The sequence below is a fragment of the Oenanthe melanoleuca genome, chromosome 3 (assembly GCF_029582105.1).
Source record: "Oenanthe melanoleuca isolate GR-GAL-2019-014 chromosome 3, OMel1.0, whole genome shotgun sequence".
Lineage (NCBI taxonomy): Eukaryota > Metazoa > Chordata > Aves > Passeriformes > Muscicapidae > Oenanthe > Oenanthe melanoleuca.
The window spans coordinates 42,616,188-42,637,972 of record NC_079336.1 but is presented as its reverse complement, the minus strand read 5'-3'; the positions used below and the strand labels follow the sequence as shown (position 1 = coordinate 42,637,972).

Sequence of the window (21,785 nt, the reverse complement as noted above, 5' to 3'; positions counted from 1 at the left end):
AAATGGACTGGTATTACAGCCTCACTGTGATGCTCTTCCACAATGTAGTTGTGTATCACTAACAGCCAGCCCTAAGTAGCCTTAGATGCTGGCACTCATTCTGCAAGTGTTAAAGAACATATAAAGGCACGAGAGGCTGTCCCTGTGTTATGGAGCCAAAGTTGGAATCCCACTCATGGTAGGCATTGCACAGATCTGTGACTTCAATAACTGGGAAAGGAGTACCTTTCTACCTGGCATGAGAAGCATCAACCTAGCTTCAACTAGCCAGTGAAAACTACGCCGTCCTATAGAGAAAGGAACATTTACATCATCTATGTTATAACATTCCTAGATTAAAGTAGCTCTGCTCTGCAGATAGAATTAGGAAGCCATACAAGTCTGCTGTAAGATGATAAGTGATCAGAGACCACTTCCCTGAACACTAAAGGAGGGGGTGAGCTGTAGCATTGTGCTGGTTTGACCACTGGAGCAGTTCAGGTGCTGGATGACTGAACTGCAATTCACAGGTGGCACTGCTGAGGTTGTCTTTTATACGAGAAGGAAGTGAGCTAGAAAAGCTTCCTTAGTCTTCCAAATGGGATATTTGGGTAACATGGGAAGTTACCTCTCCAGATGCTCTTGAAAGCAGATTCCAGAACACTCTAGCAGTAATCTGCTCTAGTGTTTTGTGCTATTTGGTAGCTACATGTTGGTTTAGACTCAGCTCTGCTGGTTCTTTCCTTCTTATGACACTTATCTCTGTAAAGAGCACCCTACAAACTTGCTGGCAAAATTAGTAGTCTTTTAACTAAGACTATTAATCTCATTTATGGAAATCTGAATGTAAAAGACTGAATTGACAAGGCAGTGGTGGCTGGCTGGATTACACATAGTACTAGTGATTAGCTACACTGAATAGATAGGTGTTTGAATAATTGCTCTGAATAATTTAAATTCAGGTGGAAACCTCAATTGAGACTGTGCTGATCTCTCTAACTGTTCTTGATTCTCTCTAGCTATTCACGAAACCAAGGACCAAAACTGACAGTTCATTTGCAGCCCAGGGGTTATTCTTGAAAAGGGGGAAAGAAGGATTAAGTCTATTGAAGTTTCATTATGTAGGTTTAGACACAGAATAAGCTGGATTTTTTTTTCTCAAATGTTATTTTCTGAGAGAAGCTTCTTTCAGAAATCAAAGCAAATGCCATATCTTAAACCTGAAAGATGATGACACAATCTCTATCATTTGCCATGAAAAATGCCCAAAATATTTAAGTTGAAGAGGGAAAAAATGCATTCTTGAAATCAAAGTATTCCTATTTCCAAAGGACTTTTGAGCATTAGTCCATTAGAATGACAGGGCATTTGCATAGCACTCTGGGATCTCACCTAGCCCTTAGTCCTTCAAGGCTAGCTAGAGACCCTAATTCTAGTGTAGTGGAACTGGTTGTGCTTCAGTGCAATGTGCAGTAATGGAAGCAAGACACAATCTGAGATTAGCTGTGCCTTAACCACAGGGATCTGGGCATTGTTCCCAGCTTGAGAGTCTGCTCTGCAGCTGGGCCAGATCTTGCAGGTAAGAGGATGAGATATGGGTGTGGTCCCATTGCCCAGCCTGCTATGCCAGTATACTCTGTTTTGTCCTCTAGCCTGGGTGATGTAGGAACTGGGACTACAGCAAACTACAGGGTGTGATTGCCTGATTGCCTAGCAGGGTGGATGCAGTTCATGTTTATTATTGCTGCTCTGGAACAGTAACATGAATCTCATTGAAATGAATGTTCTGTGATGGGTTCTGTGCAGCGCTGGGTTCTACTTCTCTAGCTCATAAACTGAATTGTCACAGAGTGGAGAACCACAATTGATTTTTCTGCCCTATCAGGTTCTTTTTAATGTAGAGAACAGAAAATGGTTAAAGATTATTACAGGTGCAGGAAGAAGGGATTATAAAGTTTGTTGGTTTCTTTCCAAGAGTGTGCTGTGCCCTGTGGTAAGTGCATTTTTAAGTGCTCTAAGCTGTTTTGTATAGAAGATACTTTGAGGTCCCATAGCCTGTGACTCATCTTGTGTATTTAGGTCTGTCTGTCTTGGAAAAGATAGAATATTAGACCCAGCAGACTGCAAATGGAAAGAGCTGGGGTTAAAACTTTGACCTCTGAAACATGTGAGATTTTTGAGCTTCAAAGTCAAGAGCTAGGATTTCACTTGTGATCTGTATTCCTTGACACTGCAAACCAATGAGCCATCAACACACAGAGATTATTTCCACATGTCATTTTAGCATGCATGGTTCTTCATTACTCATTGCCATATGAACAATACATTTCCCTCCTACTATTGCCAAATTGTTCTGTTGGTTGGGAATAGTTTCCTCCTTTCTTTGGTGTGATTATGCAGTTAGACATCTTAATAAAACCTCAGTCTTTTTAATTGAAGCAGTGCTTTTGTACTCATCACCTTTTGTTAGCTGCACCGTTCACTGATATTAAAAATTGTAATACCATGCAACAGAAGGCACATACTGGAGTAGACCTCTGATGCATTTAGTGTTGTATCCTAGAAAAAGTTACATGTCACCTTCTTGAGAAAGCAGCCTTGCTGCTAATATTTATTTGGATTACAGAAATAGCTCTATGCAGGATCTCACAAGGCAGGATCACCTAAGCTACTCCTTTAATGTTTGTCTTACCTGTTTTTAAAAACCTCTGGTGATGGAAACTCCACAGGACCTAGGACAATCCATTTCAGTAAAGAATATCTCTATTCCCTGGTAAGTAGGAAACAGTGACAGAAGCTGATTAAGGATAACTGTTAAAAGATCAGTGGAAAGTAATTTAAATTCAATATATTTTTATTCTTTGTAAATACAATGAGTACAACTTTTTAACTTCACAAATCGGTTAATCCACTTTGTACAGGAAAAGTTTTACTCATTCTATGATAGTTCAAGTGCTGATCTTTCTCAGTGCTAGTTCCTAATAACAAATCAGATTTTGAAAAGTACAGCAGCTATCTTTAAAATTTTTTTCTACATTTTTCATACATCAAATAAGCAGCTTATAACATTTGTGTGTGTGAGAGGGTGTAGGCGAACAAGGCTTCAAAATTAGAACCTGGAGTTTTCTAAAAAGGCATTGGAGACTTTTGGAAATTGTTAGCATTGTATCAGTCAACAACCTTTATTTCTTTGAAATAAAATTCCTTCCATTGACTTTTTTTATAGTCATTTCATTTCTCTGCGCATCTCATCGACAAAGAGTTTGGCCACCGTTGCCTTTGGTTTCAGCACTGTGCCAACTGGACAGCCAGCAGATCACTGAAGCGGTCATCTCCATTGTATTTGGTTTTGCTGTTTTAGTCTTCCTTTCTTGTGTTGTCTCTTTTCAGGTGTGTGTGTGTGTGAATGTATGTCTGTGTGTGTGGAAGAGGAAGGAGGGAAGGTCGGGGAGGAAATGTATAAAGCTCTTCTTTCTGTCTTTGAAATGTTAACTGAACGAATTGTGGTGACATCCGTGTCAAAGATCACCAATTCACTTTGTAGGAAGAATGGAGCTGCCGTCATAAGCTACCTTTTAATCAGTTCTGAAGGCCACTTCATGATGTATTATAGCAGAAGCAATGTTTTGGTAACTTGGTCTCAAATGTTGCCTATCGTATTAAAAACATTTTCCCAACATAGGCTACTTTTAAAACAATTCTGAAGGCCACCACATCTTGTGTTACAACAGAAGCCAAGTTTGGTCACCCGGTTCCAAATACTGAGCAAGCTAAAGTACCTTCTTTCACATTTTGTCTCAGATCTGCCAGTTAAATGAGAGAATAGCAGAGTCTTTGTTAACTATGACTGGCATCTGAATTGCCTCCATCCTGTAGTAACAGGAATAGCAGCCAAATTCCAACCACTTTCACTTTTTCTGTAGAACAAAGCATTCTCTCCATGATCTAAATCACTCTGTTCAGAGCAGCAGAATCATATCTACTGGGGTATTTTTTGTCAATGAGTTTAAGGACTAAACATTCCCAGGCTTATGCTTCCTGTAGATTTTGTTAGTTGAGGCTTATTCTCCATAGATAAAAGTTCTTCTCAAACTGTCCATCCTGATTGTTTATTTTAAGGTAATTTATATGTCACTGGATTTGTACATATCTGAAAGCAGTCTTGTAATTGGTACATTCCCAATGGTCTTTTTGAAAAACACTTCTTCTATTGTAGATGGACTAATTGAACGTAAAGCTGGTAAAAGCAATAGAAGTTTTCCAAAACGGCAGGGTTGTGTGGGATACCTGGGAGACAGAGAGAAAAAGAATTTCATTGAAGTATTTTTTCAAAATAAGGACATTATTTTATAGAAAAAGACCAGTATTTACTAAATTGCACAGATGATGCTACCTGCATGTCCTGATTTGAGACAAATTTGGGAGAAAACCCCATAACCCCAACCTAAGTGCAGTCTGCATGGTCTACAATGACTCAGAATCTAGTGGAATACTAGTGTCACCCCAGGACACTGTGGTAAAACCTTGTGTTTTGTACTTGTGTGAGAAGAAGATTGACTCAAGGAAAACTCTCCATAGCAGTCAGCAGAATATAGGACAAGGTTTCTGAGTTTTGTTTAGCTCCTTTATTCATTCACCTAGAACAGTAGCAATACAAAAACTGGGCATCCTCTGATGTGTCCCTCATACAGCAACATTTACAATGCAGTTCAAGGAAGAGCTTGACTTGTAGTAACTACCCTGTCATTTGAAGTAGTTTAAAACTAGCTGGATTGTCGTGGTAATTACTTTACCCCATTTGGTTAGCAGTTATATTGAATACCAATTGACATTTGTAAGGAAAGTTTTGGTTAAAGAAGCTCTGGTTTTCCCCAGGTAATGTGTTTGTGTATAGGAGTTTTCCATCCTTTCTCCCAGCTTTTGAAGCCAGCACAGCATAGGATATGCATTTCTAGCTGTACTTATGCTGGCTTTACAACAGTGGTGCTCAGACTTCTGCTGACAGTGGTCTCCCTAAAGGAAAGTGTAAGTTGTTTGGAGAAACACACTGCTTCTCCAGACTGCCCTCCCTTACATCCTGTTGAGAGCAGCTCCACTGGGATCAAAGGGCTGATACTGCCCTGGCATTGGCGGGAGGGTAAATTCAAGCCTGAGGATGAAACACACAGGCTGAAAGCCCTCTCACAATGGAGCCTGAGTGAGAGTCGGGTCAGTGGACTGCACTTTTCCCTTGTAATCGTTTACAGCATACACTGGGTAGCACAGTATTTAAATGCTTCCAGCAACACAGAAATGCTTGGAAAAGTTGTTCCCTTGGAAGGGAAGCTGCGGCTATGTGTTCCTCCCTGGCTTCTCTCTTCAAAAGACCCTGTCTCACTTAAGGTCTCCAGGGAGCAATCTTGATGGAAAAGGCCTTCCTTAAGAACAGGATGAGACTGCTATGCAGCAGTTACTCTTTTTGCCCTGAAGCAGCCATAACTGGATGGAATTTGCACTTTTACTTCCATCCCCACTGCATGCCATTTCCTGTAGACTAGTAGAAATGCTTCAGAGAATGCTACCATCTAATCTCTGATACTGATAGGACTTCTGCCTGACAGAGCTACTGTGACAGCAAATCAAAGTATCAGAGGGAAAAAATAGTATAAAAGTTCCTCTTCCACTGCTCCATCTCAAACTGTTTTAGTCTCATGGACCTCCATTTGCTGCGGCACCACAATGGGATTCACAAATTCTGGAGTTTTCGTTTGAACCTGGGCACAAACTCCAGGCAGCATCTTGGAAGAGCCACTTAAGTTCCTTGTGTCCTGATTTCTTTATCTGCAAAATGGAGGAAAATTATGTGGGAACTAGAGATTGTAGGTGAAAGGTGCTCATTCTGGTCTGAGATGCAATGTTTTGTGCAGCACTTTTAGTGATATTTGATTGAATAAAACATAGAGGCAAAATTAATCCTCTGAATTGCAAAGTGTTGCACAGCTGGTATCACTTCCCAGAGGAAGAGCTCTCCTTTTAACACTTTTCCATTTGTTTAAAAACACCAAAGTGCTGGAGCACACCCAAAGAGGAGCAACAAAGCTGGTAAGGTCTAGAGCACAAGTCCTAGTTAAGGGTCTAGAGCAACAGCTGAGGGAGTTTGGGTTGTCTAATCTGAATAAAAGGAGGCTAAGGGGAGGCTTTATCACTCTCTACCTGAAAAGAAATTGTAGTGACGTGGGTTTTAGTCCCTGGTCCCAGTCACAAGCAATAGGACAAGAGGTAATGGCCTCAACTTACACCAATGGAGGTTTACTTTGGGTATTAGGAAAAATTTATTTCCCAAAAGGGTTGTCAAGCATTGAAACAGCCTGCACAGGGAAGTGGTGGAGTATTAAAACACATGTCAATGTGGCACTTGGGAACATGATTTAATGGTGGATTTGGCAGTGTTAATGGTTGAACTGGATGATCTTAAGGATCCTTTCCAACATTTTCTATGGTTCTATTTTGTCAGAAAATGCCAAATCCCAGCAGGCTGACAGCCAATGTATATTCTCTTAGCAGCCTGGTCCCCATTTCAGTCAGTGCAAATGTCACCTTCTGTGCAATGAGAGCAGGATTTTACCCCTACAGCTGCATTGACAGAATACACCACTGACCTGGTGTGAATGTAGCTGTTCAGGGTGAGCTGGGCTTCGTCTTGAAGGGCTGCTATGGCGGCAGCATTTCGGAAACTCCTCAGTTCAGAACCACTGTGTGTGGGCACTGGAAAGCAGATCAGTTACTAGTTCAGCTTGACTCTTGGGTGGATCAAAACAGTTCAGCTAGTGCTATCAATGGAAATTAAATGTTCCCATTAGTTCCCCCGCACTCCAATGTCAGCCCTTTCAAAATGCAGCAATGACTATTGGAATTCAAAACCAGGAAACCTACTGGCTGATACAAAGATATGCCTGGTTTAAAATATCATTTTCACTTTAAAGCAACAACCTCATAGTTTTCAGACCAGACAAGTGAGAGATCCTTTCTGCTTACCAGCTTTAAAAGTGACAATGCATTTGAGACAGGCAAATTCAGTAGCATCTAGCCGAAGTTGTCTAAATCTAGCCACAACCTCCTGTAAAGCCTGTATTTCTGAAATAATTTTATTCAGCTTCTGAGAATCTGTATTGTCACTGTTCATGCCTGAAACAGAAACAGATGAAATAAATAATATTAAAGGCATTTGCTTTATTTTATATTGATTTCTGACAAAATCCTCTGTATCAATGTCCTCTCTATTGTCACACTTGTCTATCTGGTTCCATGTAAACTGACTATATTGTATGAAAGTTAATATAAAATCTTCTCTTGGATGATAACAAACACAGTAATTTGCATTTAAATGACAATGCAAGCAGTCATGAATACAACAAAACAACATTATTTGCATTTAAATATAGATTTATAAATGACAGGTATGCTCTATTGTTCAGTAGGAATTTGTTATTCTTTACATGTTGTTCTTTTTTCAGTAATGTATTTTTATGGTAATTTTTGTAACAAAGTCATTAAATTGTGCAATTCTTACCAGATACAGCCAGTAGAGTGTTAGCATCAACTGGAATGGCCCATTGTGCTATTCCTAGAACAAACAGTTCTCTCCAAGCATCTTCCAAAAGCATCAGCTGTCATACAATAGATGTACAATATAACATAGTGTATAATTTATAGATTTATAAACAATTTAAATATGTAAATTTCGTTATTTTAAAAACTACTTTAAATGCCTGTCATGGTATTTCCCCCACAGCATTCATTAGCTCTTCTCTTAGTCTTTTGAGAAGGTGTCTAGAAATAAGTCTATGCATTGTAGAAAAACACTGAGGGTTGGCTCACTGTGCACCATGTTGTGGACCAAAAGGGAAGAGAAAGAGAGTGAGAACTCTTTTCCCAGAGCATTTAATATGAAGACACTTGCTTTCTCAGCATGGCATGGATTCTCTTCTCCTCCCTCTCAGTACTTATACAGCTGTTCTAGGACAGGTTGGATGAGTGTTTTCCTCTTGCTGTTTGGGGATTATACTGCTTTCCCTCAGGAAGGCAGAATTTTGTGAAGAAAAGCCTGGATAGCATCTTGCATCAGTGTAGGGAGCAGTGCTTTAGAGCACACATCCATCTTACAACCCCTTCCTTACTAAGCTAATCTAGATCGGTCAAGCACAGCATCTGAACACACAAACAAGTTCTCAATGTCACTTGTTTTTCTGCTTTTTTTGCTTAAAATCACTCTGAAATTCCAGGCACTAAGAGCTGTTTCCTTTCAGAGATGCAAATATCCAGCCACCTACACTGACAGCATTGCTAGTTCTCTGCAGTTTTGGCACATTGTGTGTGTATGGAGGATGTGTTTTTCTGTTTTCTCTGAGGCAATGCTTGTGATTTCCCTGGAGAGGCAGTGGTGCATCTGAAGAGGAGACAAGGCTTTTGGAAATGCAGGCTGGCAAAACTACACCAGACGTGTTAGTCTTGAGGGCATCTATGGATTCTTAGCCCAGCCCAACTCTTAAGAGAGGTTTGGAGGACCTCAGGTTCAGCTGAAGTTCATGACCAAAGGGCACGTGGTAGTGCATACGTGTTGCTGGAACCTTGTGTCACACAATAGGATAGGAGAGATTTGAAGAGGGGAGAGCTGTAGTGGTAGAAAGTATCTTCTAGAAGCTCCATGCAGTGAAAGCAGATTGCCCAAAACTCAAGCAGAAAAAAAATGAAGCCACCAAACCAATATCCTGAAACGTGCAACCTTTAATGTTGCCATGGTCCTTGAAACTATCAGCAGCTTAACTTCTTAGGAAAAGAGGAAGGAGGGTGTTTTAGATATGTAAAGAGTCTGTAAAGAAGAACAAAGTAAAAAAAGATGCTGTACCAAATTAATGATGATATCCTTAGAATCAGATATATGAAAGTAGTAGGTGATACAGAAAGCATCAGTAAAAGGGAATCCTTCATCTGTGTGCAAACTCTTAACAATATTGCTATTCAGGACAGTGTTACTTGTTGCCAGCCGCTAGGACATAAGGCAAAAGGCAGAAACTGCACCAGAAATTCCACCTGAATATGAGGAAAAACTTCTTTACTGTGCACCAAGCACTGGAACAGGTTACCCAAAGTGGTTGTGGAGTCTCTCTCACTGGAGATATTCAAGAATTGCCTGGACATAATCCTGTGCCATATCCTCTGGGATGACTGTGCTTGAGCAGGGAGGTTAGATCAGATGTGATCCCTTCCAGCCTGACCCCTCCTGTGATTCCATGATTACAAATTTTAAACCACCTGTTCTAATTTGATTGGAAGGAAGAATTCCCAGAGTCTCTGCTCTCAACTTGTCGCTGCATGGTTATGTCCATTTTATGCCTTTTTGCCCTCTGTGCTTTGTAGAACTTCTCCATAACCTAAGGAAATTGTGACAGGAAGGTACTCATGTCTGCATACAGTTGCTGTTTGAAACACTTACATTGGATTTTACAGTACCAAAAACTGCCCAGATTGTTGCCTGAAATGGACACGGGGAGGGGGTGCTGCGTCTAGAGTGTGGTGCCCATCTCAGCTTTCTTCTGAGAGCAGATGAATCTGCTCTTAAGTTTCCTAACCACTGCAGCCTGCAAACCTCCTCTGGATAACCCTACCTGATGGATGTGCAGGTGTCAGTATCATATAGGAAATTATTTGCCAGCCTCTCATTTGCTTTTGTAAAACTTTTTTTGTCATTCATTCATGCAGATACAATGGTAATGAATGGTGGTTCTTGGAAGATATCAATTTCATATTTTCTTTCCCACCAAGTCTTTAAAGTCAGAAGACTTTAGAAATAAGAGACTATTCCAATAGCTAAAGCTTTCTTCATGCCTATGCATAAGTCTGTAAAACCACCAATTAAAATAATTCATGCTGAAGTCATACTCAGCCCTCCTTCTTCAAAGAAACAAGTACCAGGCTTTCTGAAGAACTGGTTTTGCTTCTTAGTCAACCCCATCCTTAGTGTGACCTTTTGTTTTTGACCTGCATTGGGCTAGCCTGTCTAATGTGGGCAGGTGTGCAGGCCAGCAGAACTAGAGGCATGGTAGTTTTTGTTGTGTGGTGTCCAGTTCAAAATGGACTTATCTGTATGAATCTGGGGAAGGGACACAGCCCCTGTTTTACCAGAGGTAAGCAATGCAGCAATGCTCAGACTTGTGTTTTATCAGCAAATTTCTATTTATTTCTCTGCCTTCAAGATAAAACCACCACAGAGTATTGAAATCACAGTGCACTTGCCTTTTTAGAAGAACACCAAAAAAAGCAAAATTCAGGAAAAGATTTTAGTCTCTCCTCAGCCAAATGTCAGGGATACCAAAAGAGAAATGCAGATATTTACAGTTGGGCCATTGTCAAATTAAATAAAGCAATAGAAATGTTATAAATATCAACTGTATGATTATTCATTAAATAAGGTGTTTAAAATCAGAATTATTTCTTCTCCAGCTCTCCTAGAGAAATCTAGCAGAAAGAGGCCCAAATCAAAGCTTTTGAGCTAAGCAGCTCTGAGTTTTGAGGAAGCTGGCTTGCAATGATGTGCAGCAAGTGAGAGTGATGTTAAGGAAAGTCTGGGTTTTCAATATGTTATTCACTAAGATTAGTCCCTGCTATGAAAGTGAAAAAGGTAGTGGGTTATTTAACAGGAGCACTGCGGCATCTATGGTAAATAGGCAGGCCGTGCTGTTTGAGACATACTTGGTCACCTGTCATGGAGATTTCCCCTCCTCCCAGATCCTGCTGCCTCCTCCTCTGCACAGTAAGAGAGATGATGGTGTGGGAAATGCCTCCCTATTATTTCAGAAAAACTCTTTGCCTAGGGAGTCACCTGTGGACATCACTGGTCTAGAGATGGACCCAGTCTCCTCCTGTGTGCTGGGGCTGCTGCTGGAGCAGCACATCTGCTTCTTGTCCCTGACACTTGAGCCTGTTTCTTTGGTTGTTCTCTATGGCAGACCCAGTGCTCCACAGGATTAGTGGCCACAGAAGACACAATGAGAGAGCAGTGAGATGTCACACCAGGATTGTTGTCTTCCTACTGGCATGTGTGACCTTCCAGGCCCTGTCTGATTGCTCCTCTCATCCTCATCTGTGGCAGGACTGCAGGTGGAGATGAGCAGCATTTCTCTCTGTCTAATTTCAAAATCTGGGTTTGGTGATAGAAAATGAGCATTTTTATATATCTTAGCTTCACAACACATTGTCACCATCATTATTTACGTTTAGATTGAAAATACTATTGGTTTCCTAAGAAGCACTTTTCTTTTTGTTCAGGATATATATTTGCATATCAACTGCAACACTTATAATGTGCTTCTGGGGAGAAGAAGTAGTTCCTCTGACAACTGCTATGTAACATCTACGGCACAGTTTTTCTGGTTACCATTTTGGTAAATTGGCTCAATCATATCAAAGTATTAGATGTCTTTTATGATTGGAGCTTTGTGTAGATTTCCACCTTCCATTTTACAATTATCTGATTACTTTCTTAAAAATTGGTGCATTATACAAAGCACACTGAGTCCTCATCAAGAATCAAGTCATTAAGAAATTGTTTCATCTTGTATGATTCACCTATGATTTACTTGAGGCAAAGGCAAATTATCGTAGAGGAAAACAAAACATATCAGGGAAGATTTTAATTAATGTTAAAAAATATCAAGGGCTGGCCAAATACTGCTTCCACTTTATTGATATAATAGTAAGCCAAGGTGAATAAGGAAAGAATGTTGGCTGTTGGCTGTTTAAAGAATTGAGAAGAGAGGAGAAGAGAAGGAGGAAGAGGAGGAGAGGGGGAGGAGGAAGAGGAAGAACTGGTAGAGGAAGAGGAGGAGAAGGAGGAGGAGAAGGAAAATTGGTCTTCAGAAACAACCTCAGTTATATCCTGAGACCATAAACTTAACAAAGCATTTTTCATCCCAAAATAGCAAAGTAAGATGCTATTCCCCATTTTATGGAAGGAAAAGTTGTCCTGGGCATGCTAAGCTTAGTCTGCAGCCTGATGATTTCTCCCCTAGCACTTGTCCTTCCATAGTATTCATTTTTCGTTAGATTTCTTTTTTGCTGCCTTGATTTTCACTCGCTTCATGAGATAAAAGTCGGAGGAAAGCAGTTTCTAAATCACTGCCTGGTTTTCAGGGACAGACTGAAACTCTGCACTGAACTTCAGAACTGTTGAAGTCCACTACAGATTTCAAGGTCTTAGGGCTGGGACTTCAGGACCCAGTGTGAAGTCTGAGCCTTGTTTAACAGGCAGGTCAGGCTGCTGCCACTCCCACTGCCAGTGCCTTACCTGGTCTTGTAAGGACAAGGTGGAGAAGGCTGGGACACTTTTGGCCCACTTGATGCTCATGAACAGAAGTCTGGCTGCAGACTCGCAGACGGATTCAGTGGCCACTTCGTAGAGATACATAGGGGTACCGTTGACTTCATGTGGGTACTAATGTCAAAGAGAAAATAGAGCATTTCATACAGTGGCACCAAGGCAGCCTGCTCTTCTGTCCCCTACATTCAGTGCTCCTGCTCATGACCAGCACAGAGTGTGCACTCTCGTGTTCTGCAAGCAGAGGGCATTGCTTGCAGTGGGCTCACTCCAACTGCTCCTTGCTGCTTATCCATGTGGATGAGCTGTGCTAAAGAAACTGTTCAGAGCAGGAGATTGAAAGGAGAATTAAATTGTTGCATCGGAGTGGGGGGAAGTGTACCAAAATTATGTGTCATGCTTTACTCTGTTACAATAGCACACCTCTGATAGCAGAATTAGAAGAATAAAAATTTTATTAACAGCATGTAGCTTCTAACCTCTCTTCAGAAGCTGATTTATCATTCCAGCCCTGCTCATCAAAGCAGTGAATATCCATTTAACCTAAACCTTCGTCTTGCTCCCTGACTGCAACAGGTTGTGAGCAGATGCATAGCATGACTATCCAAGGGCTGTGTAGGGTTTTTGAATGGAGTTATGTTTTCAAGTGTGTGCTACATTTTCTTGCCAAATAATTTCTGATTCAGCGTTTTTTAAAATTACTACATAAAAGTATATGTTGTGACCATGTTTTTTATGGGTTCTTCCAAGCTGCCTACCAGCTCTGAAAATACAGAACTATTTAAGCAGTTTCTTCTGTGATTTTCTAGATGCTGTGAAGATGCAAATGCCATTGCAAATAGGCTAATGAAAAAATTGATTTGCCGCTAATTCCTGTGCAGTTGAGGCCACAGCAGTGCTTCCACCGGGCTGCTTAGGAAATGTCACAACCAAGAAATGCAGAGAGCCAGCTTAGCCAAGTTTGGGTTTTGTGTCTGTGGGGACAAGCTGCAGGCTTTGGTCAGTACACAAAGTACTTTCTGAACTACACCACTGTGGAGATTGGCATTTTGCTGAAGAAAACTCATTCACAGGGATTGCATTCCTTGTGAAACAAGGTTTAAAACTGACTTGTGGATGGGCTCCAGGCAGGAGGAGCGTTTCTGCATCCATGAAGGTATAAGAATGTATGAGAGACAGAGTTTGTACAGAGCAGGTTATCAGCTGGTCCTGCTGCATACCTCTTCTCCAGAGGGTGCTGTGCCTCATATCCTCACAACTTTTGGGGAGTCACAAAATCCCCACCACAACCCACAAAGGTTCAAGCCTTGCTGTTTGCCATGTCTGCCCAGAGGGCGGAAGGAGCCGACAGGTTGCAGGCACCTCAGCAGCAGTTTGCAGCCTGCCGGATGCCAGGGCAGCGACTGACCTTCGGGGTGGGCTGTGCCAGGCCCACCAGAGCCTGTCTCTCCGGGGTGCCAGTGACAGCGGCCAGCTCCAGGCCGTGGGGCTCCAGCTGGGAGACGGCGGTGAAGAAGGCGGGCGCCGGCAGGGCGGCAGCGGGGAAGTGCGGGGCTCCGCCGCTCTCCTCCTTGTGCCCGCGGAAGTACAGGGCCACCTGCTTTCGTATCGTCGACGTGCGGGGGCCCCGCTCGTGCTGCACCGCTGTGGGGCATCAAAGAGAAGCGAGGGGCTCACCTCGGGGATCCGCACTGCCCGACCCGGCTTCCCTCCCTCCCTGCAATTTTGTGAGGCCAGCCCTGTGCCCCCCGCCCGAGAGGTGTCTGGGGAGAAGCGTCCGAGAGCTGCCGCAGGACGGGAGGGTCATTAGGAGACACCGGAGTGCCTTGAGCAGCGCTCCTGCCGCCCCGCCACCCCAGCCCCGGGAGAGGGGAGCAGGTACCATCTTTGTTCATGTTGACCTCCAAGCATTTCTTCAGCCGGCACGCTCGGCACTGGTTCCTGTGCGTCTTGTCCACCGGGCAACCTCCCTGCAACACAGCCAGCCGTCGGGCCGGGTCAGCAGCGCGCCCACCTGCCGGCCCCGGGAGCGCAGGGCCGAGCCGGGCCGTGCCGGGTGCTGGGCCCCGGGACAGGGCGAGCCGGGCCGTGCCGGGTGCTGGGCCCCGGGACAGGGCGGGCCGGGCCGGGCCGTGCCGGGTGCTGGGCCCCGGGACAGGGCGGGCCGGGCCGGGCCGTACCGGGTGCTGGGCCCCGGACAGGGCGAGCCATGCCGGGCCGTGCCGGGTGCTGGGCCCCGGGCCGTACCGGGTGCTGGGCCCCGGGCAGTGCCGGGCTGTGCCGGGCAGTGCTAGGTGCTGGGCCCCGGGCCGTGCCGGGCCGGGCCGGGTGCTGGGCCCGGGACAGGGCGGGCCGGGCCGGGCCGCCTTCAGCACCCGAGACAGCGACGGCGGCGCCGCCCCCTCGGGGCGCTCCGCTGCACCGCGCATCCCTCCGCGCTCCGGCCTCGCATCCCCGCTCCGGAAAAGGAGCAGCAAGCGGAAAAGCGGGGCTGCCTCCGTCGGGACGCGGGCACCACACGCCGGCGTGTAAACCCGTGGTTGTCCATCGCCGGGCTGTGCGGAGGCTTACCGGGAGGCTGCCCCTCTGTCCTCCCTTAACCAGGCGGTGTGCTGGCTGTGCCCTCCCCCTGCCCGCATCCTTCCCTCTCCCTGCGCATCTCCCCCATCCTCTCCGGTGGGCTGGGGCGGGGGGACGTGCCGGGGGAGGAGGGCTGGGGCAGCTTCGGCCCGGAACCCCCGGGAAGGGAGGGTAAGGCTGCGTGGCTGCTGCATCTTGCTGCGGGTGTCTCTCTGTGGGTGAAATTTTCCCTGGGGAAATGCAGGGTAGGGGGTGCAGGCGGTGAGGGGGCTAGGCTGCGGCTGGTACCTGATTTCCTGATTTGCAAACATAGGTCCTATTCCTCCTGATGCTCCGCTTGAAAAATCCCGAGCACCCATCGCAGGCGTAAACCCCATAGTGCTTCCCGGAGCTGCGGTCCCCACACACTTTGCAAGGGATGTCTAAAATGCGACCTGAAAGCAGAGAAGGGAAAGAGGGAGAGAGAGAGCGCTCAGCAATCTGACCTCCGGAGGGATTAGCCCCAGAGCCGCAGTACAAGCAAATAATGAAGTGATTTTATAGCCAACTTTCTTTTCCTTGAGCAAGTGTCAGTTTTCTACAATGAGCATTATTCATGCCCCGGTACGTTTATTTGGATCTTCTATAATCGCCAAGACCCATTTTGGAAGGGAAGATTACAGCAGCGGGAGCAGCAGTCTTGCCTGCTAGAAGTGAGGATGAAGGGGGAGGGGAGGGAATTCGGGGGGTTTGGTGGGGGGGGGGGTGTGTGTTTCCCTCGCTTTCTGGCACTCGGCAAACAGGACGGCACTTTGCCTGGGCAGGAGAGCAGTCAGGAGACCAATGCACAGAATAAACTAAACCAAAACAAAATAAAATGACCGGGAAACCAAGTAACCTCCTCTCCTCGCTAGCAGCCCCGGAGAAAGAAGGCTGATTTCCGCCGCAAAGAAGGCGTGCCATTTTCTTCACCCCAAAACCTGCAGCAAAACTTTCCGTCTCCGTTTTGTGCGCGGAGGAGTCAGCGGAGCTGCGAGCCTGGCGGGCGGGCAGTGCCCCTCCGTCCCGTCCCGTCCCGTCCCGCTCCGCTCCCTCCGCCCGCTGCTTTAGCCCCGGCTTTGGCTACAATTGCAAATGCTCTCAGGGAGATGTGAAAACTCATACAGAGACTATTGCAGCCCGGTTCAAGAAACCCGCCAAAACCCTGCTCGGTTTCTGCCTTTTCTCTGGTTTCTTTTTCTTTTTCTTTTTCTTTTTCTTTTTCTTTTTCTTTTTCTTTTTCTTTTTCTTTTTCTTTTTCTTTTTATTTTTCTTTTTCTTTTTCTTTTTCTTTTTCTTTTTCTTTTTCTTTTTCTTTTTCTTTTCCTTGTTTTCTTCTTCTTTTTATTTATTTTTTCTTTTTCCTTTATTTTTTTCTTTCAATTATTTTTCATTTTTCTTTTCCTTTTCCTTGTTTTCTTCTTCTTTTTTCTTTAACTTTTTATTTTATTTTTTTTTAATTTTCCTTTTCCTTGTTTTCTTTTTCTTATTCTCTTCCATTTCCTCGTTTTCTTTTTTCTCTTTCCTTTAATTTTTCTTTTAATTTTCTTCTAATTTTCCTTGTTTTCTTTTTCTTTTTCTCTTCCACTTCCTTCTCTTCTCTTCTCTTCTCTTCTCTTCTCTTCTCTTCTCTTCTCTTCTCTTCTCTTCTCTTCTCTTCTCTTCTCTTCTCTTCTCTTCTCTTCTCTTTCTCTTCTCTTCTCTTCTTCTTTCTCTTTTTTTTTTTTCTTCTGCCTCAAAGAGCCTTCTTCCCTCTTACCAGAACTTAAGTTAGAAATTCAGTTCCTCTCTGCAGACCTTCGTCTCCAAAACCTAATGGAGGACTCTCGGGGCCACTGTATTTTATTTGTTTGGAAATAGTTTTGGGAGAGCCCCGGCTCTCCCTCACCGGTGGGTGAGGATGAAGGCTGGAGGGGGGAAAGCGGCAGCGTGGGGAGCCGTGCTGGGGGGCAGGAGGGGGGCAATGGAAACAGGCTGCAGGGCTTCTCTCGCTCCCTAGAGAATTTAGGAGTCCGAGATACTTTCAGACATGTCTGCGCTAAGGCTCTAAGACAATGCCTGCTGGCAGACAATAGGGACATTAGATAAAGTGTTAACTTAATGATTTTGCCCATTGAAACTCGTTTGACTGCCTCCAATGAGCACAAGCTGCCAGCTTCTCCCCTAAATGAAACCCGACAGCTGCTATACACAACACGGCGAGAGGGACGGGGATTAGGTTAGGGACTGCGAGAGGGAGGGGTGGCGGAGGGAGGGAAGGTGGGAGGGGGGGAGAGAGGTTAAAGAATAGAAAACTTTTGCGCAATTAATAAGCAGCGCAGCTGAAGGATGCCCCCCCGCACCACTGCCTGCGAGCAAACCGCGGCTTTGGAGCTGCAGGTAGGCGCCCGTGAGGAGGGCTGAGGCCAAGGCACGGTTTCTGGGAGTGTGTAATTACAAGCCCTCCTTGCCACCTGCCTATTGGGGCACCAGTGACCCGTCAAAAAGTGTAGCATGGGAATTCGGATATCGCACAATGCAAACGGGGGAAAGCGCCCGACTTCCCTCTCCAGTCCTTAGCATCCACGGGGAGAGAGAGGATCCACACGCACGCACACAAAGGAGGAGGAGGAGGGGCAGGCTGGGGGTGGGGGAGAGACACTGAAGCTGTACGTGCAGCGGTGCTGCATCCCGGTGCCGAGCCCGGCACCGCTGCGCTGCCCCGCGCACCATCCCACCGCCGCTCCCGGCGCCAGGGATGTCCGCTCCCCTTCCCGCGGCACCGGGCCCGGCTGCGGCCGCGCTCCCGGGCCCGCCGTGTGACCGCCACCCCCGGGACACCGGGCACACACGGGGTCCCCGCTTCCCCGGCCGGCCTGCGCTGCGGGCGGCCCGCTCAGCTCTGCCGGCGCTGAAGTCGGCCAGAGGAGACAGAAGAAACTTGTGTTAGTTTCCCCCACACAGATTTTAAGTTTGGGAACCGCTTTGGAAAAAAAAAAAAAAAAAAAAAAAAAACAGAAAAGTTAAGAAAAATCCTACACGTTATCTATGTACATATCCACACCATATGGTCCATATATTCCTGTATTCCTGCTATAAATCGCGAGCACCTGGAGCACCCCACCAAACCCACATAACCGTGTTTCCAGCCGCCGGAGCAGCGTGCCCGGTCCGCTGAGCTCCTCGGCCCCCGGGAGGCGCTGGGTCGGGAGGGGGCACGGAGGGAGCGGCTGGAGCCCCCGCATTGTGGGTTTGCGGGGCCGCCCCGTCCCGCCGCCCGCCCGGCCGCGCTCTGCCCAACCCCCTGCACCCCCCGAACCCCCAGCCCTGCCCCGCGGGGGCTGTTGTGAGAAAACTTTCGTGCAGGGCAAAATATGAAATAAATAGACGGGTAAGAGGCAGGGCGGGGGGTGGGAAGGGAAAAATGTAAGCTTGACACGGGGTCATGCGATAACTGATTAACTCTGTTTAAAAGCGCTCCGGTTCCCCGAGGTACCTCTTCGTCTCAGAAGTTTTAGCGCTAAGAAAATGGGATTTCTGTTCAGCAGGGAAACCGTTTTGAACATCCCACGACAGGGGGTCCTTGGGGGCTTTTTTTGTGTGTCATAATTGCTTAAAGGATATATGGCAGCCCCGATTACTGTAATTACCATCAGAGGCTGTTGAAAGAAGTTAGTCTGGGCTCGGGGGACGGCGGGATGGGGTCTTGTTACCACCCAGGCAGACATCGCAGCTGACATCTCCGGGCGCCCACCGGCGGGCAGAAAAGCCAAGACGCAGCCCCCTTGCCCGGGAGCCCCCCAGGACCCCCGGAACGAGCGCCCAGGCCCTGGGACAGCTGTCGGGCTTTCGCATGCGCTGCCGAGGCCGGCCGGGCTCGGGCCCCGGCGCTGAGCAGACTCAGTGTCCCCATCCCCGTGGGGTCTGCCTGAGCCGGGCCTGGGGGTCCCTTTCGGGCGGTGCCCAGGGGTCAGGGGGTCAGCAGTGAAAGTGGCGGCGGTGGCCGGGGTCGCTCAGCGCCGTGGGGCCGGAGGCGCGATCCAGCCCGGCGGGTTTTCACCTCCGTAAAATGTCTCTGGCAGGAGCCCCGCTGCCCTTTGGGGGCGAGACCCTCCGGTCCTTCCTGCCCCTTCCTCATCACTGAGAAACCTGCCAGGAGCCCCGACAACATGTTGGCCCTGCTGCCCGCGGGCCCGATCCCGCTCCGGCTGCCTCGCACTACCCGGGAGCGCGCTCGGCCGAAGCAGCCCCGGCCGCCGCAGGTCTTTTAGCCCCCGTCCCCTTCCAGCTTAGTACCCTAGCACCTCGACTACAATTTTATTTCCTCCTTGAGGGGCTGGGGCAAAGCGATGCCTCTCGCAGCCCCACGGAGGAGGAGGACAAACCCGCGAGGCCGAGGCGGCGGCAGCTCGGCCGCAGCGCCGGGGGCTCCGAGCCGCCCGCCCGCCTCCTCCCCGGCTGCCCCCGGCCCCGCCGCACCCCCTCCCTCCCTCCGGCCCCCGCGGACAAAGGGCGGACCAGGGTCAAAATAATGGAGGGCAGCGGCGAGGAGAAGGCCGCGGGGCTGGCGGGGGGCGGCCGGTGGCAGGTACCGCGGAGAGAGGGAGCTTTGCCTCCCTTGGCCGCCGCTCCGCAGTCCCGGGAGCTTGTCGGAGCGCAGAGGAAATAGCTGTCCGATCCATCACTTGTCAGACATTAAATTGGATTGGGTATTTTTTCCCCCTTTGTTACTGACTCCATCCATATTACAAACTCCGAAAGTCCCATTGGGATTATACGGATTGAGCCATTCTGTAAGAGCGGTTAGTCATGCTTTAAATTCCCCAGTTATGAGGTGCATGGATTTAGGATTAAGGAAAATGTGACTTTTAAGTTGTTTCTGCTTTCCTCGTTGCAGGATTATTTGTTGTAACCGGGAATGGTGTGCAAAGTATTGCATTTAAATCCTCCTTCCACCGAGTTGCTTACGCGATTCCGTGTAATTGAGTGACCGGAGTTTCAAACTCTTAAAAAGAAATTATTATGTCGCAGAAGATTGCATAAAGTCCGTGAGAAAACCAGCACGTTTAAACGCCGAAATGCCTTTTAAACCCAAACCTTCCCCCCTCCACCACGGTACCGGAGACGCGCACTCAACCGCCCGCGCCCCGGCGGGACAAGCCCCCTCCTCGCCGTCGGCGGAGCCGCCTTCCCGGGGGCTCGCTGCCCACGGGCTTCTGCCCCGGTTCCCAGCGCGGAAAGCCAGGGCACGCAGCTGGAAAACGGCTTTTAGTAAACCCCAGGCCCAAACTCCACCGGGGCAACCCCGAGCCTATGTATTCGTTGCCACTCCGGCTGGAAATATACACTTCTTTTTCAATTGGGCGCGGGGTGTGGGGGGGTGCAAACCCAAGCCACAACCCCCCCTCCCCTTCCTCTCCCTCCCCTCCACCTCCCGCCCCCCAGGCCAGGCTGCAGCCGGCCTCGGAAAGGCTGCTCGAAGCCTGCACCGCGTTATTACCCACTTGTTGATCCCGCCGGCTTGCTCATGCTCGAAGCCCCCGCGTGTCGCTAAACTCGGAGCGAAGTGTCGGCGGCGGGGCGAGGCGGCGAGGCCCCCCCGGGCCCCCCTGCTCCGAGGGGCAGGTGCCTCCCTTGGGTGCTCACTGCTGGCTCCGCCGCGGGGGCCGGCACATCCTCGCCGCAGCCCCGCTCCCCCAGCGATGTCCTCCCGAGGGACGGGGACACGCTGCGGGGACGCGGAAAGGATGGGAGGGGAAAGAGAAAAGTGGAGAAAAATTTAAAAAAAAAAAAAAAAAAAAAAAAAAAAGGGGAAAAAAATTAAAAAAAAAAAAAAAGCAACGAAGTGACCCAAAGTCGGCGGCCGCTGGCTGCCCCTCTGCGAGTAGATGCTCTCGGGACCCTGGCAGGGTGCTGGGGTTGCGACTGTGCTCGCCACCGCGCTCCTGGAAGGCAAGCGACAGCCACAGCAGCCAGGACAACAATGAGGCGAAGGGGAAGGTAGGATAGGGAGCGGGGCTCTGCGCCGAGCGCCTCGGTGCAGCAAGCAGGGAGATCAGAGCCTGGAAAAATAATGGAAGGGGGGAAAAGGCGTCAGAGGAGGCAGTCTCTGCCTCTCAGAAACTGAATGGTATAAAAAGGGAAAGGTTTCCAGAAGTTCATTACACTGGCTGACTTCGCGCTTTGAGCTCCAGGCTTCGGCCCCTATAATATCGGCAGAGAGGCTGTGACAGGCAGCGGCGGGGAGGGGAGAGGGACGCCCCTCGCCCACTGAGCTTCCCTCGCTTTCCCCCCAACTCCTGCCGCCGCCTGACGTCACCCCGCGCTGCCAAGGGGAGGGGGCAGGGAGGGGGTTAAATGCTAATGATATTAATGAACCCCCGAGCGGCTTCCACACAAAATGCAGCGGCTGCCGAGACGATTCCGCCTCCTCACTCGCCTTGTGCCCTCGCTGTCATAAAAAGGGACAACTTCCCCCTCCCAAAAAAAAAAAAAAAAAAAAAAAAAAAAAAAAAAAAAAAAAAAAAAAAAGAAAAAAAAATTAAAAAAAAATCAGAAGACAAAAGGAAAGCAGAAAGAACGGATCAAGATCCGGTTTCTTTCGCATTTTCCCGTGCTGAGGTGCAGCCCGCCCGCGGTTCGCCCCTGCCCTTGCCCTTGCCCCGGCGCGGGCAGCGGCTGTGCTGGCAGCCGGCGGAGCCGGGCGGGAATCGGGCCGGGGCTGTGAGCCGGGCCGGGCCGAGCCGGGCCGAGCCTCCAGCCTTCCTGCCGTCCTGCCGCGGGGCCGGGGGGAGCAGGGCCGGCTCCCGGGGGCGCACGGGGGCTGTGCTCCCGCTCCCGGCGCAGGGACTTGTTGCTCGGTGGCCGCGCTCGGAGC

The 21,785-nt window shown here is 47.9% G+C and overlaps 1 protein-coding gene across 1 annotated transcript; it reads right to left on the bottom strand.

The window, feature by feature from the left end:
* Window positions 1-149: 149 nt before the first annotated feature.
* On the bottom strand, window positions 150-20,689 carry NR2E1 (nuclear receptor subfamily 2 group E member 1). The gene is made up of 9 exons (XM_056488932.1): window positions 20,413-20,689; window positions 15,200-15,345; window positions 14,214-14,301; window positions 13,740-13,975; window positions 12,302-12,448; window positions 7,529-7,625; window positions 6,994-7,143; window positions 6,618-6,723; window positions 150-4,266 (listed from the first exon to the last, which is right to left on the bottom strand). The coding sequence occupies exons 1-9, from the start codon at window positions 20,435-20,437 to the stop codon at window positions 4,104-4,106; spliced, it is 1,158 nt and encodes a 385-aa protein (XP_056344907.1). The 5' UTR covers window positions 20,438-20,689; the 3' UTR covers window positions 150-4,103.
* Window positions 20,690-21,785: the final 1,096 nt, after the last annotated feature.

Bases quoted from the DNA above. Each gene is read 5' to 3' on its own strand.
- NR2E1 (XM_056488932.1), bottom strand. From the start codon at position 20,437: ATGAGCAAGCCGGCGGGATCAACAA. The intron at 14,302-15,199 runs GTACCAGCCGCA...GCTGTGTTGCAG, and splicing joins TTTGCAAATCAGGAAATCAG to GGAGGTTGCCCGGTGGACAA. The intron at 7,144-7,528 runs GTAAGAATTGCA...TTTCTGTTTCAG, and splicing joins CACTCTACTGGCTGTATCTG to GCATGAACAGTGACAATACA.